This window comes from Lepidothrix coronata, unplaced genomic scaffold (genome assembly GCF_001604755.1).
Source record: "Lepidothrix coronata isolate B3197 unplaced genomic scaffold, Lepidothrix_coronata-1.0 Scaffold444, whole genome shotgun sequence".
Classification (NCBI taxonomy): domain Eukaryota; kingdom Metazoa; phylum Chordata; class Aves; order Passeriformes; family Pipridae; genus Lepidothrix; species Lepidothrix coronata.
The window spans coordinates 46,031-55,866 of NW_016690624.1; the positions used below are offsets into that span (position 1 = coordinate 46,031).

At 62.4% G+C, this 9,836-nt stretch overlaps 2 protein-coding genes and 1 long non-coding RNA gene across 3 annotated transcripts in view; 1 reads left to right on the plus strand and 2 right to left on the minus strand.

The window, feature by feature from the left end:
• The window catches only part of LOC108510007 (RNA-binding protein 3-like), a 4,206-nt gene extending 2,008 nt beyond the window's left edge, over positions 1-2,198 (minus strand). Inside the window, exons 1-4 of the mRNA XM_017839645.1 lie at positions 2,150-2,198; positions 1,330-1,498; positions 547-653; positions 17-80 (exon numbers count right to left, since the gene is read on the minus strand). Coding sequence (XP_017695134.1) covers positions 17-80; positions 547-653; positions 1,330-1,432 — 274 coding nt within the window. The 5' untranslated portion in view covers positions 1,433-1,498; positions 2,150-2,198. The remainder of the gene's footprint in view (positions 1-16; positions 81-546; positions 654-1,329; positions 1,499-2,149) is intronic.
• LOC108510008 overlaps positions 1-3,397 on the plus strand; it is a 22,328-nt gene extending 18,931 nt beyond the window's left edge. Inside the window, exons 2-4 of the long non-coding RNA XR_001878728.1 lie at positions 138-141; positions 3,039-3,044; positions 3,385-3,397. This is a non-coding gene — a long non-coding RNA (uncharacterized LOC108510008). The remainder of the gene's footprint in view (positions 1-137; positions 142-3,038; positions 3,045-3,384) is intronic.
• A 1,241-nt stretch (positions 3,398-4,638) lies between these two features.
• Positions 4,639-9,836, minus strand: part of LOC108510004 (cyclin-dependent kinase 16-like) — a 9,900-nt gene continuing 4,702 nt past the window's right edge. The window contains exons 3-12 of the mRNA XM_017839640.1: positions 9,818-9,833; positions 9,335-9,458; positions 8,691-8,811; positions 7,974-8,071; positions 7,257-7,362; positions 7,022-7,064; positions 6,628-6,718; positions 6,014-6,091; positions 5,888-5,935; positions 4,639-5,454 (exon numbers count right to left, since the gene is read on the minus strand). Of these exons, the coding sequence (XP_017695129.1) occupies positions 5,898-5,935; positions 6,014-6,091; positions 6,628-6,718; positions 7,022-7,064; positions 7,257-7,362; positions 7,974-8,071; positions 8,691-8,811; positions 9,335-9,458; positions 9,818-9,833 (715 nt within the window). The 3' untranslated portion in view covers positions 4,639-5,454; positions 5,888-5,897. The remainder of the gene's footprint in view (positions 5,455-5,887; positions 5,936-6,013; positions 6,092-6,627; positions 6,719-7,021; positions 7,065-7,256; positions 7,363-7,973; positions 8,072-8,690; positions 8,812-9,334; positions 9,459-9,817; positions 9,834-9,836) is intronic.

A 9,836-nucleotide genomic window follows, 5' to 3' on the forward strand; every position in this document is an offset into this window, starting at 1 on the left:
CGGGAGCCCCCGTAGCCCCCTCGGGCACCGCGGGGCGATTTCCCGGCGTGATCCACCCGGATCTGCCGCCCGTCCAGGCACTGGGGGCACGCCAGGCTGGGGTCACCCCGGCCCCTCCTGGGACCCCCCAGCCCCAGACCTGTTTAGGGCTCCTCAGCTTCTACCCAGCGCCCCTTAGAGACCCCCAATGGCCTCCTGGGGATCCCCAAGTGCCCCCCAGAACCCCCGGGGACCCCCCACCAGGGGCACTCAGGGACCCTCAAGTGCTCCCCCACGCCCTTAGAGGCCCCCAAGACCCTGCCAGGGGCCCCCAGACCCCATTAAAAATGGCCCAAACCCGCTCAGAGATCCCCCAGGCCCCCCTGAGGGTCTCCCACATTTCCCCGGCCACCCACACGGGACTCCAGACCCTTGAGGGCCCCCAACCTCTCTGGGGTCCCCCTCCAGACTCCTTCTGAAACCTCTGAGCGTCCCAGACCTCCTGAGCGACCCTAAATGTGGTGCAGGGCTCCCCAGGCTCCCGGTGCCCCCGTGCCCCCCGCCCACCTCGCCGTTCATGGCCCTCATGGCGTCGCTCGCGTGCTCAGGGTTGGTGAAGGTGACGAAGCCAAACCCGCGGGAACGTTGGGTCTCCCGGTCCTTCACCACCACCACTGAGGGGAACAGGGGGCCAGGGGGGTCAGGGACCCCCCAGACCACCACTGAGGGGGAACGGGGAGAGTCAGGGAGGGCTGGGACCCCCTGAAATGGGGTCGCACAGGAGGAAGGGACCCCCACCCCCAAACCTAATCCTGCGCATTAAGACCCAAAACTGGGCTCCAAAGGGACATGGTGACCCCCAGCCATGGATACCCCCCCTGAAAATCTGGGGTCCCAAAAGCAGAGGGAACCCCCCAAACCCCATTCTATAGGTTACACCCAAAAACAGGGCCTCCACCCTTGGGTGTCACCCCAAACCCAAGTCCTCCAGTGGGGGAGTCGGCCCTTCCAACGTGTCCCCCCTCCCCAAGCAGTTTTCAATACTCTGGGGACTCCTGGAGAGATCTGGGGGTCCCCAGGGAAAGGCAGGGGGACCCGAGGGGATTCTGGGGCTCTGGTAGGGGATCTGATGACTCTCAGGAGGGTTGGAGTGAGGAAATGGTCCTAGAGCAGAGTTTGGGAGATCTCAGGGGCTTTTGGGGGCAACACGTGGGGGTGCTGGGGAGGAGTTGGTGTGTCTGTCAAATCTGGGGGTCCCAGGAGGGATTTGGGGCTCCCAAGGGGCTTTGGGGGTCCCCAGGGGAGGGTTGAGGGGTGTTGGGGGTTCCAGGGGGTCTTGGAGTGCCTCACCCTCGGCGATGGGCCCGAAGGAGCTGAAGTGCTGCTCCAGCCCCTGCTCGTCCGTGTCGTAGTTGAGGCCCCCCACAAAGAGCTTCCCCTCCTCCGCCGCCATGCGTGGGGGGCGGGGCCGGGAGTGATGTCATAGGGTGGGGCCCTGCCCCTCCAGTGACACTACAACCTGGGGAGGAGGAAGCAGTTATGATGTCATAACCCTGCCCCCACACCCCCTGGTCTGCTATGACATCACAGCCCTGGCTGGAACTGCCCAGGATCCCCCTGATGGCCCAACCCTCACAGCAACCTCTGCCCTGCCTGATGACGTCACAGCCCAGAGGGAATCCCTCTGCCCCACGCAGGGTTCAGTGACGTCACGGCTCGCAGAATGCACTCCCCTGGGCCCCTATGACTTCATTGCTCTCGTGGGACACCCCACGTGGTCTCCAGTGACGTCACAGCTCTCCAGGAGACCCCAGTCCTAGAGAAACCCCCATGACGTCACCGTCTTGGGGCTACCCCTCGCGGCTCCACACCTCCCCTCCCAGTGACGTCACGGGAACTCCCCGGCTCCCCCGTGACGTCACCCCAGCCCCACGTGGGTCCCCCCGGCCACGTGGGCACCCCCCGGAAGCGCCGCTCCCGCTCCCCGCGCGCGCTGGCCCCGCCCTCCCGCGCACGCGCGAACCCCGCGCGGCCCCGAACGCGGCGGGGCGGGAGCGGGAAGGGGGGAAGCGCCGCCCGGCGGCAGCGCCTGCGCGGAGCGGCGGGAGCCGCGACTATCGCGACAGGGGGAAGGGGGGACGGAGCCCCGACAGGAGCGGCAGCGACTCACCCTCGCGGCGCCGGCCGGGCCCGGAATGAGGCCGCGCCCGCCCCGCCCCGGGTTATCAACCGGCCCCGCCCCCGCCGCGCGTCACGGCCGCGCCGCCACGCGATTGGCCACCCGCTGGGACCCGCCCCCCTGGCGCGGAACAGACCATTGGGGTGGGGGGGTTGGGGAGGGGAAAGGAGCGCGTGGTACCGCCCGGGCCGGGGGGGATCTCGGGCCCTCGTGGGGTGCGGGGTCAGGGCGGCCCCGGTGGGTCCCGATGGGGGCCCGGGGGATCCCGGGGCAGCTGGGAGGGAGGAGCGAACCCGAGGGCTCTCGGGGGTCACACAGGGTCCCGGGACGGGCTGGGCGGGCTCGGAGGGGTTCACACGAGGGGTCCCGGGGGGGCTCACACAGGGTCACACCGGTCCCGGGGAGGCTTTAATGGTCGGTCCCGTTACAGCCGAAACGCCGCGGCCCCGCCCCTTCCCCTCCCCCCCGTGATCCGAGGGAGCGACCCCCCGTAGAATCCATGACCCCCCCGGGGCCAGAGGGGCTCCGCGCACCCCACTCCCCCCTCCCGGGCCCCCGTGTGAGCTATAGGGAACTCCCCCACCCTATAGAGACCCACAGACCCCCCGGGGGCCACAGGGACCCGCCAAGGGGGCCACAGGAGCCCCCGCGGACCCGCCGAGCCCCCGAACAGTCCAAGGGCCCTTCCGACGGGGCTCCCGCGGCCCCGCAGGGCGCTATAGGGGGCGGGGGGGCGGGGCGGCCCCTCCCACTGCATATAAAAAGCCACGCCCCCTGCTCCTCCCCCTGTACATATATACACGGTACCTATAGAGACAGGGACGGGACGGGTGGGCGAGGTTTGGCGATCCTGAGTGAGGCTGGATGGGAGGGGGGTGAGATGGGAGTAACCTCAAGGTAAAGGGTGAGTAACCAATGAGTTCTCTCTCCCCCAGGGCACGAATCGCCCTCAGTGTAAAGTGTCCATTTTGTGCGGCCTCGGCCTCGGGGGCATGTGAGTAACCCAAGAGCGAAGTGTCACCTCGGCATCAAGTGTGAGTAACTCTGGAGTAACACCTGATTAGCCCAAGGATGGGGACTGGGTAACCCTGGAGTGAGGAGTGGAGGCTGAGTGCTCTTGGAGTAAGGGATGAGTAATTTCAGAGCAAGGATTGACCACAGAGTAACAACTGTGTGGCCACTGGGTACGTAGGAACCCTGGAGTAAGGGGATAAGCAACTCTTGAGTAAAGACTACTCCCCTCCCACCAGTGTACTGGGTAACTTTTGCAATCTCAGTGTAAGTTGTGACCTCTAGTAGCATCTGAGTAACTTCAACATAACAAACCTCAAGTAACTTCAAGATACTGAACAACAGCAAGGGCTGAGTAACCTTGGAGTAAGAGCTGTGAGGCCCAGAAGATAGTTGAGAGCATCCCGGAAGTGCAAAGGGTAAGTAACACCACAGCAAGCAGTGAAGGAGGTGTATCCATTGGGTATCCTCAGAGAAAAGGCCTGGAAGAACAGGGGGAGCAGGAAACACCAGAGCTGAGACTGAGTAACATATGAGTAAAGATGGGACACAGGTCAACTCAGCAACCTCTGAGTAGCACAAGGAGGGGCTAAGGAAGCGATTGGAGGGCGGGGGAAGCTCGTAAGCAGAAGAGGGGCTTTGTATCATCTGAGTAAAGGTTGAGTAGCAAAGAAGGCGCTGCCATGTAACCCCAAACCCACTGGGGGGTAAACAGGGCTGGCCCACTAAGGCCTTAGTAACTTCTGAGTAAGCATTAAGTGTTGAGTAAGGCCTAAGTCCCTTCTGAGGACCCACCACACAAGCCCAATTACAAGTGTGGAGCAAGTCAGCGTTAAGATGCATTTAAGTAACCTGCTAGTAAGGGCTGAGCAACCTCTGAGTAAGATGAGGCAGGCCAAGACTTGTGTATTGCCGGAGTACAGCTTTGAGGATGAGAGAACCTGGGATTCAAGCAATAAATAGGGAGAGCTGAGTAGCAGAAGGTGGTAAGGGCTGAGTAACTTCTGAGTAAGGGCTGAGCCACTGTGGCGAGTAGCTGGGCAGCAACAGAGGAGCACGCGCGTAACTTGCACGGAAGCACTGAGTAGGCCAAAGGGTTGGTAACACCAGAGTAAGTGTGGGGCAAAGGCAAAGGAGAATGAACCACATGGAGTAACCCTGGAGTAAGGTGCGAGTAGCAATAAAGTATCAAACAACACAAAAGGATGAGCTGAGCAAACCCAGAGTAAGGGCCCATATGAGTAACCCTGGAGTAAGTTCTGTCTAGAAGTACTGAGTAACCTCAGACTGAGTAAACTCAAAGTAAGGACACCCAGAAGGAACCCTGGAGTAAGTTCTGAATAGGGGCAACGTATCAAGTGACTTCAGACTAAGAGCTGAGAAAGCTCAGAGTAAAGACCACCCCCCTCAATCATGAGTAACGCTGGAGTAAAATCTGGGTAGGAGTAAAGTACCAACCAACCTCAACATAAGGGCCAAGAAGGCTCGGAGTAATAATCTCCACGAGCAACCCAGGGGAGGGAGGGGAGCCCCAGCTGAGTAGCATCTGAGTAATCAAGAGTAGAAACTGAGTAACACCACAGCAGTGAGCAAGGAGAGGCTGAGGAGTCATGAAATAAGGCTGGAGTAGGGCAGATACGGCCACGGAGCTGGGCCTGAGCTGCCCTGGAGTAAAGTCAGAGTTGGGCCTGAGTAACCCTGGGGTAACCCTGGAGTGAAGTGGGACCAACCTCAGAGGAAGCCCCTCCACGCTGGGGAACCTCCTGGGAGATGCTGAGGCCCCAAATAACAACAGGGTAACCCTGGAGTTGAGTGTAAGTAACCTCAGAGTAAGCACAGAAGGGCACTGTAACTCACCCTCCCCGCCCCCCGCCCCAAAACTGCTCCCAGGGTGGCCCTGCCCCTGCTAGGCCCCACCCTGCTGTGCTCCACCCCCTCTGAGCCCCGCCCCTTGAGGGGAGGGACCCATATAGACTCTTATTTATAATATTGCCTTGAAAAAATAAAACTCGAAGTAAATTGGGGGGAAGAAACCCCAGACTCAAGGGAACTCCCCAAAAAAATAGGGGGGACCCCAAACCCCCCTCCAATGGGGGGTCCCACATGACGCCCCCCAAAATCCAGCAGCAGTTCCTCGGGGGTCTTTTGGGGGGCCGTGGTTACCGGTCCAGGGGGCCCTCCTGTAGTTCTGGGGTGACCCCTTATCTTGGGCGTCACCCCCCAGTTTTGTGGCAACCCCCCCCAGTTTTGGGGGGTCCTGGGGGGTTGCAGCAGCAGTCCAGGGGCTGTGGGGAGAGGAAGCAGTTAAGGGGGGGTGGCCCCAAATGGATGAACCCCTAAATTTGCCCCCTCCTCCCTTTTTAGAGGTTTCCCCATTCATAAGAGTTACTCCATTTCGGGGGTCTCTGAGCCCCAGATACCATGGGGGCCCATAATGCGGCAGCTCCATGTTTTGGGGGTGTTCTGACCTTTAAGGGTCCCTGTTTGGGGGGTGTTCCCTGGTTTTGGGGTAGATCACCCATTTCTGGAAAGTCTCCTTTCCAGGGGACCCTCCCAAATTTTAGATGTTTGGGGGGGCTCGTTTTCTGGGGTGTTCCCCATAGTTTCGGGACCTACCCCTAATGCTACTGCTCCTCAACTTTGGGAAGAGTCAATTAAGCAGTCCCATGGGAGGGGTCCCCCATTTTGGGCAGGTCACCCGATTTTGGGGGGCCCTACCTGCTCAGCATCAGAATTCAGTGTCGAGCACCCGGAAGGCGGAAGAACCTACGGAGAAAACGAGGGGGGCAGGGTGTGGGTTTGGGGAGGTGGCAGTTTCGGGGGGTCGCAGTTTCGGGTGCTGACCTGGGGGGGGCAGGGGGGCCGCGCGCAGCCCCGGCTCCTTCTGCAGCTGGATCTCCTTCAGCGCGAAGATGGAGGTGGCTGCGGGGAGAGAGGGGGGTGGGCAGGGCCTCACATCAAGAGGGTGTTACCACAGCAGGGGGGATGTGGTCGTTTTCAAGCCCCACCCCCTAGAAAACCACACCTCGCTGATTTGCATGGCTCCTCCCACACCTCGCTGATTTGCATTACCCCACGGCATTGATTTGCATAGCTCCTCCCACACCTCTGAGGCTCCACCCACCAATGCCTAAACCCTGCCCCTGGAGTTCCTCCCACTGCCACCCAGTTCCACCAATGGGCGCCCTCCTCCAGGGGAAGCTCCAACCCCTCCAAGGCTCCACCCTGCTCCAACAAGCCCCACCCCCCACAAGTGCCCCACCCACTCCCAGCCCTCACCCACAGACTCCTCCCCACCCCTGGCCCACCCCAAAGCCACACCCAAAAAGCTCCACCCAGTGCACAAAGCCACGCCCACTACAGCCCCTGCCCTCAGGCCACGCCCACACGACGTTCCCCTGGCACCAAGTGTTGGCAGCCCCACCCCCAGGACCCCCGTCCCCTGTCCCCGCACTCACTGTCGGGCAGGGCGCTGACCCGCGGGCCCAGGCAGCCGAAGAACGGGTGAGCCATGGCCTCCGCCGCCGGCAGCCGCCGTCGCCCCTCGAACTGCCCTGCCTACCGTCAGGACACGCCCACGGGGCGGGGACACACCCGCAGAGGGCGTGGCCCCACCAATCCCCATCCCCTCCCTCCCTTGTGTGCCTCCCACCCCACAGTAGGTGGAGCCTGTGTAAGCCACGCCCACGGGGGGGGCCTTGGGGAGGCCACGCCTCATCTGGGAAAGGGGGATGGGAAAGGGGCCCGGTCCCTTGGACTGGGGGGGTGGGAATGGCACAGGGAGGGGCTCGGGGCAGGGCTGGGAGGGGCCAGTGGGGAGGGGCGGGGCCAGCACAAGCCCATCCCCCTCACCTGCAGCAGCTGCCCCAGCAGGTCGGCGCCGTCGTGGTCCAGCCTGGGGGGTGGAAAACAGGGAGTCAGGTACCCCCCCGTGGGGCAGCAACCTCCCTATGGGATTGGGACCCCCCCTCATGGGGCAGGGGAAGCCCCTGCTATGGTGCAAAGAGTCCCCCTATGGTGCAGAGACCCCCACTTTTGGGCAGCAACCCCCCCCTTTTGGGGCAGCCCTGCCGTGTGCCCCCCCCACCGTGGGGCGTGGTGCCGCAGCCCCTCGGGCGGGTACAGCGGGTACTTGTGGGCCCGGAACTCAGCGTTGGCCCCGATCCCCGGCCACGTCTCCTCCGTCGGGGTCCCTGGGGGAGACAGGGCAGGTCAGAGGTCCCCAAAACCCCACTGAGCCCCCCCCAAGTGCCCCCTCACCCTCCAAATCCCAGAGGATCAATTCAAAATTCCCCACAGCCCCCCAGACCTTGGACCCCCCCAGCCTTCCAATTCCAGGGACCCGCAAAATTACCCCAAATCCCTTTATTCAACCCCAAACCCCTTTAATTTTCCCCAAGCCCCTTAATTTTCCCCAAAGCTCCTCACATTACCTCAGACCCCCTTCAGTTATTCCAAAACCATTTCATTTCCCAAACCCCTGACTCTCCCAAATTTATCCAAACCCCCTAATTTCCACCCAATTTTGATTAAAATCCCCTAGATTTCCCCAAGGCCCTTAATTTACTCCAAGTCCCCTGAAATTTTCCCCAAAACCCTAAATTTTCCCCAACTTTCCCCAGTTCCCCCCAGTTTTCACAGAACCCCTGAACTTGCCCCAGTCCTGTCAAAAAACCCCACATTTATCCCCCCCAAGCCTGTTTATCCCCCCCCAGCTTTGCCCCAAAAACTCTGATTTCACCCCAATCCCCCCAGGTTCACCCCAAACCCCCCTGGACTGCCCCCAGAGCCCAGTCCCCCGTACCCAGCAGGCGGAAGATGAAGTGCAGCTGCTCCTCCACGGTGGCTCCGGGGAACAGCGGCCGCCCCGTCACCATCTCTGAGAAGATGCAGCCAACGCCCCTGTGCCCAGCGAGACCCTCAGGCAAGAAACCCCCCCCGGACATCCCACTCCCAGCGGGACCCTCCTGTGAGAGACCTCCCACCCCAAACAGGGCTCGTGGACCTCATGCGAGACCCCCAGGCCGGCACAGAGCCCTGTGCCCCCTCCTCATGCGAGACCCCCAGGCCAGCACAGAGCCCTGTGCTGCTCCCTTCCCGTGCAAGACCCCCAGGCCAGCACAGAGCCCTGTGCCCCCCCTCATGCGAGACCCCCAGGTGGGCACAGAGCCCTGTGCTGCTCCCTTCTTGTGCAAGACCCCCAGGCCAGCACAGAGCCCTGTGCCCCCTCCTCATGCGAGACCCCCAGGCCAGCACAGAGCCCTGTGCTGCTCCCTTCTTGTGCAAGACCCCCAGGCCAGCACAGAGCCCTGTGCCCCCCCTCATGCGAGACCCCCAGGCGGGCACAGAGCCCTGTGCCCCCTCCTCATGCGAGACCCCCAGGTGGGCACAGAGCCCTGTGCCCCCTCCTCATGCGAGACCCTCGTGCATGAGAGCCCTGCAAACCGCTCCTGGAGCTGTGCAAGAGCCCCGGGTCCCCGTGCAAAGGGCCCCCGAGCCCCCCGAGCCCCCCTGCACCCACCACATGTCGATCTGGGTGGAGTACTCGGTGGAGCCCAGCAGGATGTCGGGCGGGCGGTACCACAGCGTCACCACCTCGCTCGAGTACGTCTTGGTTGGGATGGACTTGGCTCGGGCCAGGCCTGGGGGGCAACAGGGGGTCAGGGTCCCCAGAAGGGTTCGGGGGGGGCAATGGAGGGCCCCTAAGGGGGTCCTGGGGTTGACTGAGGTCCCGGGGGGAGGGAATTGGGGTCCCCAAGGGGGCTCCCCTTATCCAAGGGGAATGGGAGTCCCTGGAGGGGAAAACTGGGGTCTACAAAGGAGTCCAGATGGGGCAATGGTGGCCCCTAAGGGGGTTCTGAGGGTCCCTGGAGGTAAAACTGGGGTCTCTGGGGAAACAAATGGGGTCATGTGGGGTAACTGGGGTCTCCGAGGAGGAAATTAGTGTCCCCACAAGGGTCTCCAAGAGTGTTCTGGAGGGTTCTGGTACCTGGAGATGGGAGACTTTTGGGGGTCTCAGGTTGTGTTTTTGATACACACCATGTTTATTTTAGAAATGCAGGGACAGGGATTTGGGGTATCCTGGGGGGGGGGGGCGCAGGGAGGGTATTGAGGGTTCCAGGGGGGAAGCTGGGGTCCCAGGGCACATTTTTGGGGTCCCCTGACCGAAGTCGGCGAGCTTGAGGTCCCCACGGCGGCTGAGCAGGAGGTTCTGGGGCTTGAGGTCGCGGTGCAGCACCTTGTGCCGGTGGCAGAACGCGAGGCCCCGCAGCAGCTGGAACAGGAACAGCTGCCCCCCACCCAAAAATGGGCCTTGCATGCTCAGGGCACACTCACTGTGCACTCATTGCACGCCCCCGGCACAATCCTGGTCCCTCCATGGGTACAAACCCCATAAACGAGTCCTAAACCCCCCCTCTCCTGGGAGACACCAGACCCCTCACACACCCTCTCACCACCCTGGCCCCCCTTAACCCCTCACCCCGACATTGTGCACCCTCCTGACCTTCCCCCACACCTCCCTGATCCCTACACACACTGGGATGAGTCCCCCCAAAACTTCCCTCACCCTGACATGGTGTGTGCTGACGACCCCCAGACCCCCTCACCCTGACATGGTGCACACTGACGACCCCCAGACCCCCTCACCCTGACACTGTGCACACTG